The 25928-nt window shown below is 38.3% G+C and overlaps 1 protein-coding gene across 1 annotated transcript; it reads right to left on the reverse strand.

Moving 5' to 3' along the window:
- Window positions 1-384: 384 nt before the first annotated feature.
- On the reverse strand, window positions 385-20112 carry LOC139722340 (epithelial sodium channel subunit gamma-like). Its single transcript, XM_071633649.1, has 12 exons — window positions 19647-20112; window positions 16628-16872; window positions 14769-14962; window positions 14143-14246; window positions 12604-12767; window positions 12067-12177; window positions 10243-10366; window positions 7627-7702; window positions 6486-6543; window positions 3362-3444; window positions 1678-1753; window positions 385-639 (listed from the first exon to the last, which is right to left on the reverse strand). Exons 1-12 carry the CDS (start codon window positions 20110-20112, stop codon window positions 385-387), a joined length of 1956 nt encoding a protein of 651 aa, XP_071489750.1.
- Between the last annotated feature and the right edge of the window lie 5816 nt (window positions 20113-25928).

Here is a 25928-nt window from a genome sequence, read left to right on the forward strand (position 1 = left end):
CCTAACAACATGCTTGTGTAGAAATTATCACATGATTTAGAGGTATATATATGATGAATATACTATGTTCGTAACGATGAGAGAGAAAGATTTGGGCACCGCAAATCTTTATCCCTCATTTACTTCATTATGCAAACATTCAAGCAACACTTAACCGAGTTCGTATTAGTATTGTTATGTACATTGTATTATATACAAAAACACACATAAACACAAACGCGTGTGTGTAAACAAAATCTATCTTTACGAATAGGACTATCTGCAATATTTCAAACCATTCGAATTTCTCAGAACTTGTTCACACTAGATGGTTACTGCAAAACAATTGCATAACTTTGATTGTAATAATTCCAAAGTTTTATTTACATCCGCCATGCAATCCATTTACGTTGACACTGTCGAGGGGAGGCTCGATACGTATGGCGGAGGCGGAGTGCACGTCGAGTGAATAGTGGTCGAATCGTTTGGGGCCGGCTTTTTACCGGCGGGTAGAGTCGTGACTGGCGAGGTTCGGTTCCGTCCTCGGAGAAGAAATGCCATCATTGACCACAGACCCTCGAAGATCTCGAACATGGTGACGACCGAGAGACCCAGCCACAAGCCGAGCTGACCACCCATGGCACTTAGCAAATCTGGAATCTAGGTTTCAAACAAAATTATCCCAAGACTAAATACAAATAATAATGCTCATGTGAGCATTTTAGGTGTCGATATTCAATTCGATTTACTTCCGTATTTTTCAATAAAAATAATGGCATCAAATGTGACAGACTAAGATGGTATATGAATACAGGGTTGGCTGTACAATATGATATCACTAACATAGAATATGGCGATCAATTCATCGAAATCTGAATCTAAGTGATGCTAGAGAAATACGACGAGACCTATAACTGCCAAACGTAGATCCCATTAGAAATCGAGTGTGGAGACAAAGATGCGAAGCACGGATAAAACTTGCGGCCAAAATAAAGGGAAGGAGACAATAATACTCGGCGGTACAGCATGTTTTCCAAACCGCATTAGACTGCAATGCGATTGGAATAATCAATCGAGTGATAAAAAGGAAATGGTTGGAATGTGTCGTTTTATATGTTTCTTGTCTCTAGACTAAAGAGCAAGTTAACATGTTAACATTAAAATGCGCACGGGCTATTGCATGGGACGCTCAATCATATCATAGAAGAGAGAAATACACACACATACAGACAGACGAAACAACCAAGTTATAACCAACGAGACAAACAGACAAACAGACACACATAACGACAGACACCAAGACAAAAGTAGGCAGTTTGCATTAAAACAAGAGACCGCATTTCATAAGTATTCTCTGCATGTCTTCGAAATTCCCTTTCCGCTTTTGTCCTCTCTACCTTATTTTTTATGTTGTTTTTTTCTCATTATTCTCGCTTCTTGAGGTAACAATACAACCTAAGTCTTGTTTCCTTTACACTTTGTGTCGTCTTAATGTCATACAGCAAGGTAAGTTTACACTATAGTGATTTCTTTTTACTTGTTATACCGCAAGGTCTTGGCTTAAAATGCGACAAAACCAGTGGCAAGCACGCAATAGTTCCAATGTTCTCGAAATAGCGCCAAAATACCTTATCGATACGTTACTATAATTTCATTCTCCTTTAAAAGAAAGGGAAATAACACAAATCGGAGACTCACCGTGTACGCTGGATCTTGTTTGATGTACTCGTAGTTGAATTCTTCGAAGTAAACCTCAACCTTCGCCATATTACCTCTGCAAAACAATGGGACATCAATTCACAATGAGTGTTGATTTGATATTTCATAAGTATAAAATTATTTTTTGTTTAAAAAATCACATGGTTATTAAGTTCAAACCAATGAGACATTCAATTCGAATCAAGTTATGCGATGATTCATAGAATAAACGAAGTTTTCAATTCTGGTCCATTTTGCTTATTTTTTGATACATTTCTGCTATGATGAGTGAAATCTCAAATTAGAGAGTGGGAAGGGCATGTTCCTGACGTCATAGAAAATGTCCCTAGTCGACGATATTAGTTTTACTCCACTTTCCCAGACAGCTGGATGACCCGCCTGGCCAGATATACACTTACCTTTAGTATTTTTCAATTCAAATGAATTCATTTAATTCATGTTTTAAACTAAAATTTTATATATATTTTGTACATGTTTTTAACGGAAATGAATACCTACCTACAATGTACCTACCTACCATTGGGATGTTTATTGAATAGTTTGATGTAAGGAGACTGGGGCGTGGGGGAGGTATCAAAGCATTAAGAATTAATCTTTTTGGGGGGTTACAATGGTCAACCCATAAAAATTCCCACAATTTGATATAATGTGCTTTTACATGTTTACTTTAAAAAAAGAATGATGTGTATGCTTTAAAATGTTCCACTATGTTCCAATTCCATATATCCGGTCCGTGGTGTCGAATAGATCTATGAGCGACAAGTGGCTTCGGATTATTTAGATGAATGTCATTGCAATGACAAGTGGGATAGGAGTGTACTTTGCTATTTGAGAACAAGTGTCATGGAAGGACGGTAGTAAATTGTTAATGTGTTTTAACATAAAATAGCGGATTGATAAATATGAAAATCATTTACATTTGATATTTTCAGTCCGTTTGAATAGAGGATCGGTATGGGTTATATTTGATATTTGATATTTGATATTTGAGTTTGGTTGCCAGATGATGCTGAGATTCCCTGTTAAACATCTTTAGAGATTCACACAATTGTAGTTATTAGAAGTCATAATTTCCTTGTATCTAAGTGGGCTTGGAAGGGTTCCCATATATACTCAGCATCAACGATACGCAGAAAAAAAACCCACAGACGTTGGCAGAAGTTAAAGGGACATTCCAGACGATTTTCATAATTTCGCATCATATAGTACATAAATCGACAACTCCATGTATAGATTTGTGGATTTTTGTTGTTGTTGTTCTTGAGCAGAGAGACAATACATGTAGGTCTACTTTGAAAAACCTTAAACAAATTACACTGAACAAGGATGATGACAAAGGAGGTTCACATATTTCAGAAATGTAGCAGTGTAATTCCATTACAATACCGCTTGCTTGCGAGTTTACCTGTGTATAATCTATGCATGCCTTCTTCTTTTGTTCTGCTTCCTTGAACCCCAACTCATGCATTCTTATGGTGACTCTGCCATGTCATCATCCTTGTACATTGCAATTTGTTCTAAGTTTTGAAAATATTCTTATTCTTTATCCCAACTATCACAAATTCTGAAACTCTGTCCTCAGTATAACTAATTTATAGTTGTTCAAATGTAAAAATCTGAATATCATCCGGAGGTCTCCTTTAACGGATATTCCGTCACATACCTGGTCCATTCCGATGGAGTTGGACCTTTCATCTGTTGATTCATCTCCTCGTGTGAGTCCATCATCCTTTTGGTCAGCTTTTTCTGCAAGACGAACAGAACCAAGAACCACGTTAGACTTCCAAAATTTACTATACAGTATGCAAATCGCGTTAATAGCTGAATTAACGTCATAAAAAGTATGAAATATCAAAGAAATCTCCTCATTTACGAAAATGAAATATCAGCAAGATGGTGCCTATCTTTTATGAAATTGTTTTCTGATTAATTTCCATATCCTTGGTACGGCATAAAGTTGATTACAATGAGGGTTCTACAGTTCATCGCGTTTACTAATGTCACATATTCTTTCGAAGAGTTAGGTTGATTTGCACGTGATCGGTTAACTTGCTTTTCTTTCATGCACTATACATGCACTGATCATGGAGATATGTGTGATGTAGCCCCATGCACTAATCAATGCCAAGACCAATGCCAGTGTTTCAGACGATAAGCTATTCTGACGATCCACGACCAGCTTGGCCTTCCTTACTTTAGCCTAGAACTAGTACATTTAAAGGTCGAACGTGGATATTAAAAGCCCATGCACCCAGCACTGACAGTCAAAAACAAAATGCTTACTGAAGCCCCATAGAATGTCTCATCAGTATAATGCTTTTGCCCGGTTGAGGAAGAGAATGCTTTCAGCGTTGTCAAGTCACGCGTGTAATTCTTTACATACATGTAGTGGATACGTCAATGTTTGCAGTAAATGAAAGGCGACACAAGATAGTGCAAGATCCCGTCGATCAAGGCCTATACGATGCCTCATTCTACTATAATACGTCCAACTTACTATCATCTGACATGTTATTCATTCGGCTCTTTAACCTGACAAATTTCCCGGGCTTGATTGTACATGATTACGTAATAGATTGCAACATGGTTCCACTAAACACCCTCGTTTTAATAGTGATTTGTTTTCATCACGAACTAACGGCTCGCTCCAGTCATGTCGTCGTGGGTAAATATTCCAAAATATGAACAAAACATTTCACGAACGGTCGGCTGAGCCTTTTGGCTCCATCATCTCAAGTGCTTCACGAAGTGCCAGATTGACGCTGATAGACCCTTTTCTGACTGAATCTTCAGATTCTTCAGAATGTTGACGGGACATCGCTGTCATCAACATCACGTCCAAACATGAAGGACGAAGGCCTGAAGGCCTAAGGTGAGTCCTTATGCTGCGTTATGTTCTTTTCACTCATAAAGAGGCCCTGTACCAAAAGTTGTCATTTCATGCAGGTACCTTTGAAGGAAATCTACAATTTGTTAACTTAGTGCACACAATGCCCTCAAGACAAGCCTGTAAGGGCCTAGATCAAGGAAAGTTTCACTTTCAGCTGGTAGTAAGCTTTGCTATGTCACAGTAGTCCCATGCACTGAATTTGTTGTTGCGACACAAAATGTTATTTTGTAGACATGTTTTTGTTTACCAAATTACATACATAGTGGTCTTTGTTGGTGGTCCTGAGCTAGTATTAAACATCTTTCCTTATCTCACCATCTCAGCCCCTTTTATTCTTATTTGTAAATGACACTTGAGACACGTTAGATTTGATATTTTGTCGTATAGCCGGTTGACATTTTTGTGCGTATAGGAGCTAGTCTCTCGCTGACAGCGTTTCAAAGATTTCAAAGTAGTGGATTGTCTCTGTGGGGTTTCTCATTTAGATATTACAAAAGTGACTGGACGAAAAAGACTAGATACACCACAATCATTCATGCGGAACATCTGGGAGTCTATAAAAGAAACGCACCCAACGGATGGTTGGGCGGAAATTTCCTGGCAGTCGCAATGAGCGGACGCGCTGGCGAGGCCCCTCAACGAACAAACAAACACGACAGATACACAAGCAACCACACCACAACACCCACACCTATACACAACAACCCCAAACAACAACACCCACACCACACTCATCGCTTTACACGAACACCCGCACACTACACCTTTACTCAACAACCCCAAACACCCCGCAAACGTTGATAGTATTACACAAACACCAACACACTACACCAATACCCAACAACCCCTACACATTCATATACATACACAAACATCAACACGAACACAAAAGGCCTTGCTTTGCCCACTCAAGACGATGACTTATACGCGTCAACGAGGACACACACACAACAGAATTATATGTACACAACACCATGCCACTGTATACGACACGTCAACCTAAAGCCCGCCGCACACTACACGATTTTGCCCCGATTCACCGGTCTTAAGACCTTAAGACTAGAAGTGTGACGTCACAGTCTTGCCAGTTTCTGGTCGTACGACTGGGTCTTAGCGCCAGTCGTAGAGATTTGACATGTTGAATTTCTACGACTGGTCGTAGGCTTTCAGCCATTCACAATGCAGTAAAATGCAAGCGCACACAGTGCGCACTGCGCGCGCTTTTACAGTCGGGTCGTATAGTGTGCGGTGTCCGGTCGTACGACTGGTCTTAAGACCCAGCTTGGCTTAAGACTTTAAGACCAGTCTGATCGTGTAGTGTGCGGCGGGCTTTACACAACCCAGACACACCCACACCCATAATCACATTGAATACATACACAAGCACCCACACAAACACAAAAAACCAACAAAAATCCATGCTTTGCAATCCCCGCAAAACACAACAAACTACATACACAAACACGAACAACATCCAAACAAAGTCACAAATACACACAAAAAACGCAAAAACACAATTGTCACACAAAAAACAAACAACATACACAACCACGAACAACATCCAAACAAATAGTCACTAATGCACGCCACCATCAACGAAAAGCCAACCTAACACAAAGACATGACAACCCAGACACAAACACCTACAACCACGTTCATCAAAAAAAAAAAAAAAAAAAAAAAAGAAACGTGGATGTCTTGTAATCCACAAAAAGCAAGGCTGAGTACCAAGGAACGTCATCTGATGACGAAAAGACAACACAACCCAGACACAAACACCCACAACAACAACAAAAAATGCATTAAAAATATTTTGTAATCCACAAAAAGCAAGGCTAAGTACGCCCCAACAATTTAAACTGAAGATTTAAAGCAGAAAGATACGTTTGACTGTTACCTCATAACCATCAGAAGGCCAGATGGATGAACTGATTGTCGGTAGGTATGAGATCTCACTGAATGGGAAATATGGACACATGAAAAAGAGAAAAAAATGTAAACATGAATGGACGAATCTTCAGTTAATATCTATGTTGGAATGACGTAACCACTTCATCTAGACCAATACAGTATTGATAAAGTAATTTAAGCATCGAGGCAGAACCGACAAAAGTGAGGTGTTTTTTTAAAAGAAAATAATAAATTGCATAACAAAGGTTAGGCAATATTCTTCTTAAGTGCCGTCTTCAGTCCGAAGGTAGGCGACTAGGCCTATATGGACCTCCACTCTGTTCTGTTCATGGCCGCCTTACTACATGCGGCCACACTCTTTCCTGTCCACTCTTTTATGTTGTTACACCACACACTGCGCTGGCGTCCTCTGCCTCTCCTGCCTTCTATAATCCCTTCCAGTACGCTTTTTTGGATGTTCTGATGTCTTTTAATATGGCCAAAATATTTGAGTTTTCTTGATTTAATGTCCTTCATCAAGGTTTTTGTGACATTCAGGTGATCTAGAACAATATTACACAATATTACGCAATATTACACACTGATAAATATCCTCGAAGTAGGCCTACATTGTGTATAGATTAGGAACACTTCGTCACCAAATGGAGCAAAGAATCATAACTTTTTCACACTATCATCTACTCAAAAGCTATATTATTATGATCTGCTTGTTTCTCATAACAACAAAAATTCGCCGCACACAAACAGATGAGAGTTTAAGATGGGCGACGTAGAGGGGAAAAATTTGTTCTGCGCATGCGCAAGACCGCTTATCAAAATCGATCTCTCGTTGTCTGAGTTTTCACGACGGTTCTGGGTCATTTTAGCGTCCGCTCAAATTCAAGACGCAGAGAGCTACTTGATGTCATTATTACGTCAGCTAGCTGTTTCGATCAGGACAAATTTCACACGTCACGAACGACAAAAAGGGGCGTTATTTTACTTTCTATAGGCTGCACTTTGCAACACGACACAGGGAGAGAGAGGAGAACGGTCAACGCAGCCGTCGTCTTACGTTCGCCTCGCAGATCTAAATCTCGCTATCAGCGTTGACAGCAAGGATAAGGGAAACCAATCGAATATCTTACTTGCAGGCATTTTGACATTCACAATCCAGTTCGTCTTCTTCATACTTCCTTTCCATATGTTGAAGACACTTAGTCTCTGTAGAAAGAAAATGTGTTGATTTATACGAAAGCTTTATATAAAAAAAACATAGGCCCTATTACATGAATAAGAACATACTTCTTTCAAAAGATCATATCGGAGCTTCTATAGGACACAAACTTATCAGCAATCAGTTGAAGGGTGTCGGGTTTATTATCGTATCATAATGTCGCTCGGCAGAAACGAAATTGATACAACTGAAAACGCCATAAAATTTCCCCGAGCCTATGCGTTCTCACTGGTTTTGTTAGCAAAATTCCTATTTGTCATATTCCATTTTATATATGCTTCACATAGTAATATAGATACTTTATATGATATTGTAAATAAAAATGTTTTTAAGATTGTGACTAGGTTTCAGTGCAATAAACTGTCATTAAATGTAGATAAAACTAATTATATGTTATTTCAAAAGAAGAAGAGAAATGTGCAATTCATAAATGACATAAAAATATATGGAAAGTCAATAACTCAATGTAAATCAGTTCAGTTTTTAGGTATTATTCTGGATGAAAATATTGACTGGCGTGAACACATAGAAAATGTATGCAGAAAAGTTGCGCAGTTTGTAGGTGTTTTATATCGTTTGAAGTTTGAATTACCATCTTTTGTTTTATTTTCTCTTTACTATTCTTTTGTATTACCTCATTTGTTATATTGTAATGTTGTATGGGGAAACACTTTTAATTCCAGACTTGATAAGTTATTTAAATTACAAAAGAAAGCAATTCGTAATGTTACAAAATCTCCATATTTAGCTCACATCTCTCAGTTATTTAAACGATTGAATACACTTAAGCTGCATGATATAAATAAACTTCAAATAACTTCTTCGATGCAACGTTTTCACACAGATACACTCTCTCCTTACATCATGAACATGTTCATATTAAATTCAAATATACACACTCATAACACACGGAGCTGCAATAAAATTCATCAATGGAAATGTTCTAGTACGAAATTAAAACAAACTCTTCGTCATACAGGACCAGTTTTTTGGAATGCAATAAACCCAGATAGTTATAATAAGCAACATAATAATTCATTTAAGAAGCAGTATAAAAGACATCTTTTGTCTTTTTATTAAAATTACATTGACGTATCTAGCAATCCGTCTTATGTTTATCTCTTGTTCTTGTTTTTGTTTTGTTTGATGTTCTTTTGTGTATCCTCTGTATAAAACTGATTTATGATTTCTGAAAATAACTTAGATTCCAATTCTACATGATTTGTAACAACGGTGTATGCGCGCCTACAGGCCTCATTGGCTTTTTATGTGTACACCATTTTCCATTTTACTTGTTGCCTGCTGTAATCTGTAACAATTTATGACTGTAATTCTGATGTCGTTGTGGTTTCTTTTATATGTCATGGGTTTTTTATGTTCATCTGTAACAGTGAATGCTTCATGTTGTTTTTATTGTGATCGAAATGGAAATAAACGAATTGAATTGAATTGAATATAACGCCTGAAGAGATCCTTGTCATTTGATTGGTTGTTTGACATTGATTATTCGGCCCATTTCACTATGACGTCATCATCCGTGCAATTATGGTTCCATTTACCGTGCAATTTTGGATCCATACGATTTGCTCCATTGCACGCTCACTGAGAGCCCGGCATACTACGCATATACGCTTGCGTTTTGCAGGGTATGTATGCGACAGCGCGCTACATACATAGCGTAATGCGCCCAGTGAGCACTCTCGCAATCTCAGATTCTCTCTTGTTTTTAAATCAATAAAACCTGAAAGGACAAGGATCTCTTCCAGGCGTTATATAAAACAAATAATAAATGTTTTTCATTCGTGCAATGGACAGAATATTTCATTCGGTGAAAGATGAAATTTTTGATCCATTCAACTCGGCTGCGCCTCGTTGAATGGATCATTTCATCTTTCACCTCATGAAATATGAGGTGAAAGAGAGCCTCGCAACCACACTCCTATCAGGTACCATATTCGAGAACTGAATCGCATCGCCATTCGTTCTTCCCAAGAACTGTAAGGAACTGGAATTCCCTGTCGTCAGAAATTGTTTCAGCGCCATCTGTGGGATCATTTCGAAACCGTCTAACGGTTGATCACAGTGGCTAGTATTTTCGTCAAATTTTCTATGTGCTTGTAAATATCTGTAAATAAATTGTACTATAATGTAAATAGCACCAGTCTGCAAGAATCTTCAGTCTATTGAAGGAGGCAGACTTAATCAGAAGAAGAAGAAGAAGAAATATTCTGTCCATTGCACTCATAAACATTCATTATTTGTATACCATGGTCCGTGTATGTGGTGTAGCACTGAAATGAAACGATTCTCGACGATTACATGTCTAGCTAAAAGATCTTGGATTTCTTCACCTATAGCTTGCCCCAAATTCATCCGGCGCTTTATTTAACAATACATTTATTATTTAGAATCTATGCAAAAGCAGTAGCTGATTTTTTTTTTATCATTATGGATCTGTATGACCAATTTGAAAACGGGCAATATTCAACATTCAACCTCTCAACTGACTAAAAAGAAACTATTCAACCTTCATCATTGTCGATGTCGCAGGGGTAGTACGTGGTATTGCCATCGAGTGGGAGAGGGAACGTCGGGTCCGCACAGCCACAGTTCGCCATGACTCGGCGCTGGTAGCAGCTCTGTTCACATGTCTACACAGGAGGATGCAACCACAAGGTATAGAACAGGCTTCACTTACAGGTGACCTAACTTGAATTTTGAACATGTTAAAGGCATCTCGTACGAATTATGACAACAATAGTGGCTACTAACTCATCTGTGTAGCTTCATACCTGGGCGGCCCGGCAATAGTGGGACTATTGCCCCGATCAAGTAACTATCCCGACTGAAGGGCATCTTGAATTGAATCATTAACATGCGCCTGCACATCACATCATGGATATAACTTCACTAATTACTGGTATGAATAGATCAAAGAAATCATCTCCTATAAAGAGCAGTTTTGATAAGCGGGAATTTTGGATATTCACAGGGGAAACTGAAAGCGTATTTCCATCAACCTCATCTATCATACCAAATTCTATAGCCAGATTTCATATAATTTTTTTTCAAGGAATTTTTGATAACGATATGTCTCTCCCAGTCAAAATATTGTGCTTCGAAATGTTGTCGTGAGGCAGTCCCGATAAATTGTGTTACCGTTTACAAGAGCACGATTTGTGGCGAAATACTGATATCTTGTAATGCCGATTATCCGTGGAAGAGTGAACGCTTAAACCTCACAAACAAGGATGTCATTTTCTTTCACTCGTAACAACCTCATAATGTAGAAGATAGACGTAGAAGATAGATTAAGACACCCTCCCCCCCCAAAAAAAAAAAAAACAAAAAAAAACAAAAAAACACAACAACAACAACAAAACTGAGTTTGGACTGCATAGTAGGCCCTACACTTCTGTATTTCATGAAAGCAGTTAAAGCCAAACTAAGAAGACAGAAGAAAACAAGCTCGACTCACCACCTTCTACAAAGCAATAAACAACCAAATTGCAGTACCTATACCACATTACCTCAAACAGAGACAAAGAACAACACGAAGCAGCCAACATCAACGTTTTATGAGAACCTACTCTACCTTGGATGCCTATAAATACAGTTTTTTCCCAAGGACAATCAGAGACTGGGATAGGTTTCCTCAACACATCATTGAACTGCCCTCTGTTGAGCAGTTCAAGAGAGCCATAGAAGCCAATTAAGCATGGCAGAGATTTTTTACTTGCACAGTGAGCACCTGTATATACATTTCAAAGAGCACAAAGCACAAATGGCATCCACTGTCTGAAGCACCACACCACAAACCCTCATCCAGTTGCTGAACAGGCTTTGATGAGAAACACCATAGAAGTAGAAGTAGAAGTAAGAAAGAAGGCAAGTGCTGTACCCCATCTTAATCATTTAGGGAGTATTACACAACGTCCAAGTAGATCCTTGTAATTTGATTGGAGGATTGTTGGTGACGTGATATTAAATAAGTACTCCATTCAACGCGCCGTGCAATTTTGGTTCTATTTTTGCGTGCAACTTGGTTCGATTTTTTCGTTCTACTCCACGGTTCGAGAAATTGTACGGTACTGCGTGTACTGTGTGTTGCTTTGCATATCGAGGATATCCACATGTAAGTATGGCTATATTTTTCATACATATATAGACTTCTAGGCCTACTTAGACATACCCAACAATCCTCCAACCAAATAACAAAGATCTACTTGGCCGTTGTATAAAACAAATAGTGTATGGTTTTTACTCGGGCAGTGGATATGATTGCACTCGTGACCATTCACTATTTGTATACCATTGTTTGGAGACCATCTATAACGCCATTTTCGCTCACCTGCATGCTGTATTTTACACCGTAGTGCTGGTGGTAGATGTTCTGTTCGATACCGGTCAGAACGTCCTCTTTGCATTCGCCGTACGGGTGTGGTAGGCGGTCCAGCTCCAGCTATTGGCACACATAGACACACACACACACACACACACATAAAGTAACCAGTAGAATAGCTAAACAAAGATAAACAGAAGCAAAGTGTATATTTCAGCATGATGGAAAAAAAATTACGCATTCAAGATAGCGTGCGAGAAAGCTGAGCGTCCTAGTTCTTATAGGGTCACGGAAACAATATTTACCATTGTTGCTATTAAGTTGTTTCGATTTGTTTTGTTTCCTTTAATTTCTCTATTCTTTATCAGGGTAAGTCACATAGTCAATCTTGTATTTTCCATCGAGCAAAAATGATCAATTAGATGATGCATAATCAGATAAGATTCCAAATCTGATCGACTTTTACTCTGCGTCAAATCGGTTGAACAAAAAATTGGCACAGAAAGAACGTGCAACAAGGAGTGAACGTAGATGGCGCAATCTCACCACTCGCACACCGATGGCGGTAGCTAGGCCGGGAGACACAAAGACGCCGTCATCGCTTGGAAATGGCATGGTGACGGGATGGTGGATGACCAGGCGGAATCCTGCGACCTCTGTCAGTTCGTCCATATACTCCATCTGCTGGGTATACAGCTCTAGGGAAAGGCCTGCATCGGCAACAGGAAATACCATGTTTTCACATTAAGGCAATTGTATTGATCTTTAAAGTCGTGTGCTGCTGTAAGTCATCAAAGCCAAAAACGTGAGAACTCAATTTGAGTTCACGTCAGCAGAATGTTTGAAATAATTACTGTAATATATAGTGTGTGTGTGCGTGCGTGCCTGCGTGTGTGTGGGTGTGTGTGTGTGCGTGTGTGTGTGTGTTTGTGTGTGTGTAAATAGTGGTGTTGCTAAAGCTCTGTGATCTTAAATAGTAAAACAAAAATATACAAGCTAGTAAAGTCACAAAACATCAATGTAGAGTGTAGTCGGTTGATAGCACTGCCCAATTTGAGTTTAAATAGATAGCCCACAATACGAACACGGTAGGCAATAATTCATAAAATAAAAGCAAAGTTGATGGAGACTGGTCGCATCAGGGGAGAAGCGATGGTAGGTAGGAACCTCTAAAGGTCGTTGAAGAGCCATTAGCAATTATCAACATCCATCAGTATCACCCAGAACTATCTTTGATCGTTCAGGCAGCAAACTGTTTACACACTTTATTGTTTCACGTTTCCGTTTTGATGGCAGTAGAAGTATACACAAAAACAGCTGATAGGTAATTTGGGGAGTGAGTACGAACAATTCCTGTTTTTTTTTTTTGAATTGATTTTACGAATATTTTCAATTTAAGTAATGCGTTTTGACGAAATATGGATAAACACATTGAAAAGTGAGCTAGCTTAAAAGAGGAGGGGGAGCAAGAACCTTAGAGGTTCTATCAAATCAAATCACGTTAGCACGTTCAAGACAAATGAGTGAAGTATACTCAGGGGGATTCAAAAGGTTAGGAAATGGTCTTGTCTCTTTCGTGAGTTTTGAGAGAATTTGTGTATGATTTCATTTGCCTTTCAATTCAATTGCTCTTACACGTCAGGCTTTGTATACCATCCTCAACTATCATGACTATATAGATGGTCTTCTTTCATACTTCCTGGCGATAATGGACATCTTTACAAATTCATCACTTTGATTACCCTGACAGCTTTTTCTTTTCAGCTTTCGTCCTTTCAACAACAAAACATCGATTCTCTGTTCTACTGTATAAATGATGAGCGATGGTACGCTAAAATGTTTGCAGATGCGTTTTTCTTTCATGATCGATGATATCACGTAAGTGCATCAGATCATGAGCATTGGTAAGAGTTGCAATGTCGATGTATGTTGTGATTTTTTTTTACTGTACTGTGTATTCCTATTATCCTATTGTGTTATGAAGATGGCAGTTACTCATGTTTGGTATATTAGTCTCATAATAATCCATTGTTTACATTCGTTCAATCAGCTCCGGCGTAAAGGACTTCGGAATGTTGTTCTTACCATAGTTTGGTCCAGGGCGGTTGGTGGTTAGCACTGCACTGTTATTGCCCGAGTTAAAGGTGTAGCAGTTGCCAAATTGAGGATCGAAGATGTGCGTAAAGTTCCTTCATAGTTCAAATAACGGGTAAAATAACATCAAGATATCTTATAACAGTTTTTATAACACTTTAGAACAAATGGATTGCTATCTATCACTTATCTTAGGTAACGTCTATTAGGCAAACATCACAAGACAGCAAGTTGTAATTGCTGTGAGGTTGGAATTTTCCCAAATGGTATAAACATCTAGAATATTTAGGAAATCAATTAAATAAAGAAATAGAATTAGATGTGTTGATGAAGAAATCATACAACCTTAGATGAAAAAAGGTAAAATTATGACTTTTATTCTTTGAACCTCAACCAAGAGTTTGTTCCTCTATGTCAATTACCACGTACATGTACAACAGCATTAAAAACTACACAGAGGGTAATGGGTCGGTTATTTCTCTAGGTGCAACAAATGAGAATAACGCTAATGTCAAGTGATTAGAACATTATGCAAGAGGCTCATCTTCTTAATATGAGCATGTTGACGATGGGAATGCTAAAGACGACCGGGGGGAGGGGGTTACGTAACAACTCACTCTGGGGAGCACTGGAAACCCCTCCAGGAGCAGGAGAGGAGCATGTCCTCCAGGGTGTGGCCGAGCTGGATGCGATCCTCCATGGTTCGGTTGGCCAGTTTCACCATCAGGCGGCGCCTCTGCAAATATTCGGAGCCCCGCTTACGGTAGAAGTCACCCTTTTCCCGATCCTTCCAGGACTCCACGCTCTGAAATGAATGATATCAATACATCGAAGTACAAGCAGCTACAGAACAGGTTTGCAAATTTTACAACCAAAATTGGAATAATTTTGAGACACTACCAAAACCTATCATGCAATGACAAAATCAACGATGGACATTACAACTACTACTACTTCTACCACTACTACTACCACTGCTACTAGGCCTACTACTCTTACTACTACTGCTACCACTACTACTAGGCTTACTACTACTACTGCTACTACTACTACTTTACTACTACTACTCCTACTACTACTACTACTACTACTACTACTACTACTACTATAACCACTACTACTCTTACTACTCCTACTACTACCACTACTACACTGCAAAAAGCCCGGTGTTAAATAGTGAACACCGAGCTGGTGTTAAATTTTCGGTGCTCATTTATGGTGTTAAATTAACACCTCCGGGTGTCATTTTCAAATTTTAAACTGTTTTGGAAGAGTTTCTTAGTAACTGCACTTCTTGTTGATTTTTAATCTAAACAAGACGATCAAGAATTTTACATTAAAATACTAGATTTTTGAAAAAAATGTGAAAATAAATTTACACCACAGTAACACCAGCTGGTGTTACACCAGCTGGTGTGGTCTCTTATTGAAGCTGGACGGGTGTTAAACCATTGATATTAACACCAACAAATATCAAATCAACACCATGTGGTGTCATTTTTTAATTAACACCAGTACAGTGTCAAAATAACACCAGGTACAGTGTCAAATTAACACCACGAAGTGTCAGGTGAACACTTTTCAACACCATCACAGTGCATTTTCAACACCTGTGGGTGTGGTCCTTTATTGAAGTTTGATCGGTGTTAGATTTAAAACCCGTGGTGTTAAATCTAACACCGATGTTTTTACAGTGTACTAGGCTTACTACTACTACTACTTTACTACTACTACTACTTCTACTCTTACTAATCCTACTACTACCACTACTAGGTTTTATACTACCACTACTACTACTACAACTGCTACGATATTACTACTATACGGCTACAACAACAACAACAACTACTACTACTACTACTACTACTACTACTACTATACTACTATTACTACTACTACATCCACTATTACTATACTACTAGTACTACGACTACTATCACTTTTCCTACTAATTATTGTACTCCATCACCACTGCTACCACTATTACTAGTACAAGCATGCTCTTTATCATCAACTTTCTACCTTTTTATGATTACATAATATTATTGTGTACCTGTCTCCTTCTTTATTCAGCTTTATTTTTTGTATATTCACTTCATTTACATTTTTAGTACCAGATTGGGACGGAAACCTCGTCCAAACAACTGGTCTATGTAGGTCCTTGCATAATATCGTTTATCATAAAGTAAAGTGTGGTACATTAAGTTTGTGTCAAGAACAAGCACAAGAAGAAGAAACAAGAACAATAATTGCAAACTCAAAAACAATAATTACAGAAGAGTAACATTCATTGCTCATGACATGTTCCATCTTAGTTAATAGTCATACTGAAATGAGTTTGTATTTTTGTATTTTTTTTTTCAATTGGGAAAGAAGTAGTTGGCCTAATTTGTTGGACTAGGTAGTCCTACAAAGGAGTAAGATTGCATCCTGTTCAGTCCACCTCTATAGGTGGGCTTTGATGAAGTGTACGTACACTGGTAGTGCTCATATTTCCCGTCTCAAGGGGGTCAGTGGTCCTCTCAGTGTCCCCCGACGAAGTTCTCGATAGTTTTGATGAAGCCGTGGTGGGTGCTATCCCAGCTGCGTCAGTCGTACGATCAGAGAACCCCGGAGTCCTGCGTGGCTGGGGACCAGCCGGAGGACCGGTAGTAGTGGCTCTCGGGTCGTTCTTCCCTTCCATTGGTGGTCGTGTGGTAGATTGTGAAGAAGGCATTCCTCCTGGCACAAGTTAGGGTGGAATTGCTGTTCAGTTTTTTGTTTCCCACGGAACATTTTTATCAAAGTAACCTATGGCAGGGCTCAACAACAACTTCTCTTTTTTTCTCTGGTGAATAATTTTTGTTCTAAAGTGATCAGTTGGGCCCCCAAAGATAGCCTTTTTGAAAATTTGGTGTCTAGACAAAAAAGTTTTCGAGGCCCCGAGCTACCGGGCCACAGCAAATGTCGAGCCTTGCCTACAGAGATAGTCGAAAGGAACTTCACAGACTGTTTCTGTGGTGAAGTTTTGGTGGTTTACTATCTAATGTAATGTTAGGTCTTTTTCTCGAAGTACAGTTGGCAATGGATACAATGTCTACAAGGAATACGGAATATATGAATCAATACAGAAATTATCAGTCCTTATTATGAATGTCCCTAATTATATAACGCATATCAACGTAGTAAGTGATTTGCATACAACGGAAATAACAATGTACTGCCAACATTTTCTGTCTGATTTTAGTGCATTATGTACCATACAGTCTAAGAATGATACATCAAAGGTGCAATATAACGAACGAAAATCTGAAACCTTCCTTTAGAACTCGTTTCCCATGAACTGATATGCAAAAATTCCCACCTAAACGCAAAACTCCCTGTGTTTCAGGTTTTGCTTCATTCAGAGCTGACTGGAATTTGTTGAATTGACAACATTAAATATCAGACGCAAATAAAGGTACGTCTCCCAACGGATAATAACCACGAAGTGTAAGGAAACCATTTCGTATATAAACGAAAAAAAAAACCTCCTAGCAAAGAAAGACATTGCTCGTTGAGGCTGATTGTTTTCTCTTGTTTGTAGTTATAAAGTCCTCACCTACTGTACTTACCCAGCAAACACATAACACTTCAAAACGTTTCCTGAACGTTTCTTCTTCTTCTTCTTCTTCTTTTTTTTTTGAGGTTCCGTACGTCTTCGTATAAAATAGACGTTTTTTTTTAAAACGTACATACAACGTCAAAGTTGAGACTTAGCATTTACCGCAAAGCACAGGTTTTTGGAAACGTTTCAAAAACGTCAACGGACGTTACAAAACGTTGTTATTATGTCTGCTACGTCTTCGTCTTTATAAACGTCCACAAAACGTTTGTGTTAGGTCTGCTACGTCGACTTCGTCTTGAATGAACGTTTAAAAAACGTTTTCACTTGGTCCGCTACGTGTTCGTCATTGGTTTCTTTATCATGAATATTCATGCCTACTTATGAATATTCAAAGAAGAAAATAAAAGATTCGTGTGTGATCTAATTTTAGTAACCATGTCTTCATGCATTACAACATTTTGCTGGTGTATAAAAGAACGTGATACAGATTCATCAATAGGGAATAGGATGTAGTACAGGTATAGGTGGTAGGACATTGGGAACAGATTAGGATAGGATTATATAGAATTAGGATTAGGGTACATTAGTCCCAGACTGTGTATATATATATATATATATATTTTTAGATACCCATTAACAAATAAATATTAGACGTTCTTTAAAGGTTTTCTGGACGTTCTAGTCGGATATGAAAGGTTCTCTAAGCGTTCTGGAACGGATTATAAGACTTTTTAGACGTTCTTAAAACGTTTTTTGAACGTTCTAGACGGTTTTCAAAGGTTTTCTGGACGTCCGCAGAACGTCCAAAGAACGTTTTGAATATTCTTAAAAGGTTTTACTGGCGTCTCTAACGTCCAAAAGGTTTTCTGCTGGTCCTTAAAAATTCCGAAAGGTTTATTATTGGTTTTTAAACGTTAAAAAAAAACGTTTTTATAACGTCCATTTAGACCATTTTGAATACGTTGAAAACCTTCCACAAAAAGACGTTCTGAAAACGTTTTGACAAAACGTCCAAATAATGAATTTGGAACGTTTTAAGAACGTTCAGAAAACATCCACGTGGTAGCTGGGGTACTTCTTGCGCCATTATACGACTGGAGTAAGTTTTACACTAACTGGCATCATATTTGCAAGGTCAGCGAATTGACTCAAAACTTCACTGAATGACGACAGAAATTTGGCAGATAAAAAAATACTTTAGTACATCAGCCCTAAACAGTTATTACACTGTCAAAATTTAACGGAAAACCGCTACTGCATGGTTTTCCGAAGAATTGAGTTATTGTCCACTGGCACAGAGAAACACTTGTTAAATTATTTGCAAACGCACTTTTCGTTACTTTTCAAATTGCAATTGAAATCCTGGCTACTCTTTGATTTCTTCTCGCGTTGCCATGGTAACAATTTTTTTGGAATACGTATATTTCCAATTAAATAACACCAAAATGTAATAAAATTGAGAGATTTAGAATTACCTATTCAAGTGCAAATCAAAGTCTAGTCATTCTCTGACGACTTCTCTCGTTGTCATGGTAACGATTTACTTAAAGAAAATATACATGTATATTTCTCATTATACACAGCACTTTCTAAAATTGTAGTATGACATAATTAGAAATATGTTTTCCTTTTTTTTAATCGTTGCCATAGCAACGGGAGAAGAAATCAGAATTTCGAAGGGTTCAATATCCAAATCTACTTAGAATACAGTACATCAGTCTTCATGTGTGGCGACTTTGGTGCTTTTATAGACAAATTTTAACAATTGGTCTGATATATTGGGCCATGGCGCTGAACTATTACAATCATAGAAGCAGCAAACAGAGAGTGCGTGAATGACAATTCTGAATCTATATCAGGTTTCGACTTAACACAGGATGATGAGAATGTTAGAAAGTGATTTGGCTACCTGATGGTGGTTCTTGTCCACCTGCCATTCCACCCTCCCCTTGGTTTTGGTTGGACATACCACCTGCCGCAGAGCTTCCCATGTTCATGGCAGAGTTGGCTCGGGGCGGTTCAAAGTTGACGTCAAAGAGCTCTCGAAACGAATCGTCCATCTCCTCAAGTTTCTTCTTCATCACAGGATTCATATTGCAGATGGTGATGGCGGGAAACTCCTGGGAGCGGTTGAACTTGACCTCCAGGCTGACCACGTAGTTGTACTCGAAGTACTCCTGAAAGAGGGCTATCACCTGCCACATAATCACTCCGATGCCGGTGAGGAAGAGGGCAAGCCAAGCCAGCTTGACCGCTGGTCTGGAGGCGCGTTGGATGTTGGGGAGACCGTGAGCGGACGAGTTCTGCAAGCGAGAGTGGAGGATCTTGAAGAAACTCTCCTCCTCCTCTGCAGCCTTTTTCTCCCAAGCCTCCATGATGAAAAGAGAGGCACTTCAGACTACCGAGTTAAAGATGAATTTATGATCCACACCACAAATCTGATCGCATCATCAAACACGATTTTCACTTTTAGGGAGGCGACTTCGAGGTAGCAATTTGCCTGACGGAGACACTTCAATCTCTTTCCGTTCCCTCCATTCAAAATGTCGTCTGTCCCAGATACCAACAAAAGTTACACGTGTCAGAGAGAACGCGAGACGTCAGCCCTTAGTCCCGATTCTCACTTCAAGGCACAATCAATTAATCCTCTTGTAATATCAAGGACATTTTAAATGTTTTCTGTAAATAAACGATATATGAGGCCTGAGACATCAGTCTTCGAATATCAGACCAACTTCTTGGATTGTGATTGTCCTTCGAGCAACAGGTTCAAAGAAGCAAGGTGCCATGAATCGGACATCTGGGCCTTAATAGTTAGAGGTGTGTTCCTTCCTGTATACTTTTTGTTGAGCTCCAGTCGTATATTCCAATGGTACGGGTATCAAACGTCCAATCGCTCACGTTTATGACATCATATCGAGCTGGGCAGCATTCGTTGCAACGTGAACGTGTAAGTGATTAATGGCAAGGTCGTTTGGAAATGCAAGGGCGCCGTCAGAGTGAAGAACAGGTTCCGTTGCCCGATTCCCACTGCTATTGTCACTGTCTGGCTGGAAGTGACAGTCAATATTGATTCCAGCGAACACTCCATGAGTTTAAGTGACAGTTTCTCCTTGTGTTTCAGATGATTTCATGGACGCGTTTCAAATGAATAGATTCGTTTCTTATTTAGGTACAGCAGCTTGTTAATATTACAGAATAGTTTCAAGCGTGTCTCTCTTGATGGTACCTGAGTGACATGGCTTACAAAAAGCCCATTTAGAGACCACGTGACACACACACACACACACACACACACGCACGGACACACGAAATCTGTTTCCCTTTTCCATAGCAACTGAGTAACGATCTTCGACCCCCTCTCATCTTTTTCTCACTCCACTTTCTTCCCTCTCTGTGTCCCTGTCTGTCTGTCTGTCTGTCGTCTGTCTGTCTGTCTGTCTGTCTGTCTCTCTCTCTCTCTCTCTCTCTCTCTCTCTCTCTCTATATATATATATATATATATATATATATATATATATCATTGTTTTGTTTTAGTTTCACTGAATAGTGATTGACATATTCTTTTTTTAGTTAGAAATATAGAGAATCAACTGCAGATGATAAAGAGCAAATCAGCAAAATTCTCAGCCTCCTGAGTTGTGATTGACGTGAGATACAAAGTTATTTCTTTGGTTCGGTGTTATTCCAGTTCTATTTACTTTCAGGCTTTAGGAGTACACGTACAGAATTCCGCTTATGAAAGGGGGGGGGGGGGGTATGACTCACTAGAGTGAGACCAATAATTAATGTAATAATTATTATACAGTTCCACAAAAATACAAGCGAAAAATTCAATGTAAGTCTTTTTCAAAATGAGTATGTTTGTTTCTAACATTGTTTGAAGAACGCAGCATTGTTTAGGCCTATTAAAGATCTTTTTACGGAAACAAACAACCCATTTTTTTCTTTACGGCCAAATTTTCGGAAAATGCAATTAACTTGGAGGGAACCAGATTTAAACTAGACCTGAAAATATACCTTTGAAATGTGTAATCCTCGTACATTGTCATACATTACAGTGAATACATGTTCATATCACATTGTGACAAACTGAGATAGACGGGAAGCAGTAAATTGTGAGAAAAGGCAGGAATAAAGTTTCCCACAAAGAAACACGTAAAAATGTTGTCAGTGAAATCGATTTTCTTTTTTTCTTCCACTACCCCCATCCAGTGATAGTATCTTCTTTTCTCCGACATGTCCATTAATCTGACACTCATCATCTATGTACAGCTGAGCGAACAAGGTAAATATCCCTGTCGAATCAATTTATTTGCTCTCGTTTTAAAGGAAGTCATCGCTGGGTCAGACCCACTACCACTTGATTAGCGGGCTAAATCAGTTTGTTACTATGTTTATAGCCGTTTCCATGACTACGCCTCACAACACATTGACCATTATCACGGAGTTGACTTTTTTTTGGGTATGTGAATGGATTTAGATTGATTTTGTTTCACCTTCACACCATTTACTCTTTAAAACTCGATAGAACAAAATTCATACTTACATCGGAAACATGCCTCTTCTTTCCCGTAAGTGGCAGTACCATACTTTTTGCCAAATGAAAATCATCTCTTCTATACAAAATAATCATTATACTATAAAATTACCATAATGGACATTAATCAAAGAGACGCTGATGTTCTTGTTGTCAAGACAAAAAAAAAAAATCAGTAAAGAGAGCTGTTGACGCTAACAATATTTCAAGCATCCAAAAGAAATGACTTTACATGAAGGTTTTGTACGCAGTTGCAGGAGACAAAATAGGAAAAAAAGATATCTGTTCCAGATGGTGTTTGACTTGATTTATAGATTTGTGTTTGTGTTTGTGTAATTATGCATATGACATTTTTATCGCGGAGAAATTGCTTTTTTACAGTGCTTTTGTTTCTAACTCCTCCAAGTTTGAATTCTTGGGCACAAATTGTTTAATACACCTGTAATAATGAATTCTCCATATCATTAGACACGAGTCTAAATATTCAACTAAATAAGCAAGAGCAGAACGAAGAATACCCATAAAAAAGGACCTAGTATCAGCTCAATCATACCATTCATTCTGTCATGAATCATACCATTAATTCTGTCATTTGTAAGCGTACACTGTAAAAACATCGATGTTAGATTTGAAACCACGGGTGTTAAATCTAACACCGATCAAACTTCAATAAAGGACCACACCCACAGGTGTTAAAAATGCACTGTGATGGTGTTGAAAAGTGTTCACCTGACACTTTGTGGTGTTAATTTGACACTGTACCTGGTGTTATTTTGACACTGTACTGGTGTTAATTCAGAAATGACACCACATGGTGTTGATTTGATATTTGTTGGTGTTAATATCAATGGTTTAACACCCGTCCAGCTTCAACAAGAGACCACACCAGCTGGTGTTACTGTGGTGTAAATTTATTTTCACATTTTTTCAAAAATCTAGTACTTTAATGTAAAATTCTTGATCGTCTTGTTTAAATCAAAAATCAACAAGAAGTGCAGTTACTAAGAAACTCTTCAAAAAACAGTTTAAAATTTGGAAATGACACCCGGAGGTGTTAATTTAACACCATAAATGAGCACCGAAAATTTAACACCAGCTCGGTGTTCACTATTCAACACCGGACTTTTTGCAGTGTATCTTGTACAGTATGCGTATACGTATAATAATAGCTTATCTTCTAATATGAAAGTAATGATGGAGATAACTCTATTTACTTGTGTTTATGTTGCTTCCGAAAATGATGATCTGCATGGCTTGATATAGTTAACATGCAAATCTTTTGTTCTGTGCGTTTTTTTAATCGATGAGTCACATAATTTCTGTTTCTATCGATGATAAGTGAGAATGTTTTAGTCGTCCTTGATTATAGATCATCTTGCCATTACACACTGCGTTTTGCCTGGCACTACCAACCTCTGCATGATAGGAAAAAAAATACCCCTCAGTATTGTGCTGAAGCCTCTAACGCAGCAGTCCAAGGCAAATTACTCCAACGCGACAAATCCAAATTAAATCACAATTGATGGAGCAAAAGTCACAATCAACGCTAATACAAACACGGTTGGCCATAATTGGTCTATAATAGACAAGGCATGCTAGGTACCCGTCATCTCTATAGCATCATCATCCGCTCATCGGATGGATACGTAACCATCATCTTGTTGTTGTGTATTTGTTTGGTTTTTATTTTACCCTCAAAACTGTTGGCCCCTACTAGCTCGCGTCATCAAACGAGCACCAATTAATGTCGATTTTCTTTCTCCCTCTCCCTCTCTCTCTCTCTCTCCCTCTCCCTACACGCGGATACACACACACACACACACACACACACACACACACACACACACACACACACACACAAACACACACATACGTATATATATATTATATATATATACATATTATACATATATATATGTATATAATATATGTATATGTATATATATGTATATGTATATATATATAGAGAGAGAGAGAGGGAGAGAGAGGGAGAGAGAGCGAGTATAATAGATAGATAGATACATAGATAGATATGCGTGTGTTATACACCATTTTAATCTAGCTATCACCAAGATATGTGCCTAGTCGTTACTTTGTGTCCCATCGATAATTGCAAAGATGCATTCACATTTCACATTTCACATTTCTTCCCTGGAACAGAGAGAAGCTCTGCTTTTTCAGTCCCTTTCTTATTTCACATCTTCTTCAGATTAGCCTTAATGTAGGCCTCCTTGGATGTAGACACATTTCAGGTTATAATCTATGTGTTTTGTATTTTGCTTTCTATTGTTCTTTTTTAAAATGTATAACTTCAATGAAGCGTGATGTTCGCGAATAAATGTCGTATCGAGTATTGAGTGTAAAACCGGTACGGTTCCAGTAAGCAGTGTAAGAAAAAGAAGAATTAATGTATTTAATACCTAGTTTGGAATCTCTTCTTTTGTCTCTTTTAACATCCTGCTCAATTTTTGCAGCGACATTCTTGTGACAGTAAAACGGATTGAAAATACTATACCTTCTCGCCTAATTGTCAAACATACACACACACAAAAAGTTTGTCTGTGTATGTGCGTGCTTTTGTGCAAAAAAAAAAAAAATATATATATATATATATAGCCAACACATGGTCCTGTTACAATACATCTCTCTCTCTCTCTCTCTCTCTCTCTCTCTCTCTCTCTCTCTCTCTTATTTACAAGTAATCAATCAACCAATATGCAAAAGGGGGGTTCGGAAACATATCGAGTGACAAGAGATTTGCTGTAGATAGGCGTGATTCTTTATTACACTCTTAATAACGTCAACCATAAATACGAAAAGATAGGTGAAAGACAGCGGCTCAATATTATCAAAAACAATTGGGCACATAATATCAGGTTGGAGGTCTACAAGAACACAAATACGGCGCAAGATTGGTATTGCTGTTCTGAACACAATAGCAAACAATACTTTGATAATAGTGCTAGTATAAAACTTCAAGGGATTGTATAGTTTTTGGTCGAGATGAGGAATTCAGATTTTAACGTTTTGCGAGATAGTAAGATATCACATTTGAGGTATGTATGAGCGTATAGAGAATTGACAGTTTATTTGATGAAAAATCGGTTTTGAAATTTCTGAGGCATCAAAGAACAACAAAGTAAAACAAAGTAACAAAGTGTTCTAGCAAAAGGTGGGTCCCATCGTTACTTCCTCTTCGTTTTTGGATGTCTCAGTCATTTCAGAACCAATTTTCATCAAATAAACTTTGAATTCTTTTGAGAATTGTGTGCTCTTTCTTAGTTAAAAGGAGATTTCTCATTGGCTGACAAAAAAAAATGGAAACCTCAAGACTCATCGCAACCAAAAACGATACGATTCCTTTAAGCTTCTCTAACTATACTAACTTAACTCTGTTAAGTACCACTGTTATGCTGATGATATGCAGTTGTATAGATCTTTCGCACCTGGTCAAGAAAACACTACATCTGCTGTAAAGAAGCTTGAAGTATGTATTGAGGATGTTATAGCATGGATGCACTCACACTTCACTCAAAGTCAACAATGCGAAGTCTGAATTTGTGTTGTTTGGTTCTAAGGCCCATCTGTCAAAGTCTGGAGCACGTATTATCAAAGTAGGGGATTCATTAATTCAATTGTCTTGAATGCAGA

The sequence above is a fragment of the Diadema antillarum genome, unplaced genomic scaffold (genome assembly GCF_040938485.1).
Source record: "Diadema antillarum isolate AM-2024a unplaced genomic scaffold, OU_Dant_1.0 scf00000163, whole genome shotgun sequence".
Lineage (NCBI taxonomy): Eukaryota > Metazoa > Echinodermata > Echinoidea > Diadematoida > Diadematidae > Diadema > Diadema antillarum.

Coding starts and splice junctions, on each gene's coding strand:
- LOC139722340 (XM_071633649.1), bottom strand. CDS start 20,112: ATGGAGGCTTGGGAGAAAAAGGCTGCAGAGGAGGAGGAGAGTTTCTTC. Junction 12,768..14,142: donor CCGCCCTGGACCAAACTATG/GTAAGAACAACA, acceptor TTGCCGATGCAG/GCCTTTCCCTAGAGCTGTAT. Junction 640..1,677: donor AACAAGATCCAGCGTACACG/GTGAGTCTCCGA, acceptor TTTGAAACCTAG/ATTCCAGATTTGCTAAGTGC.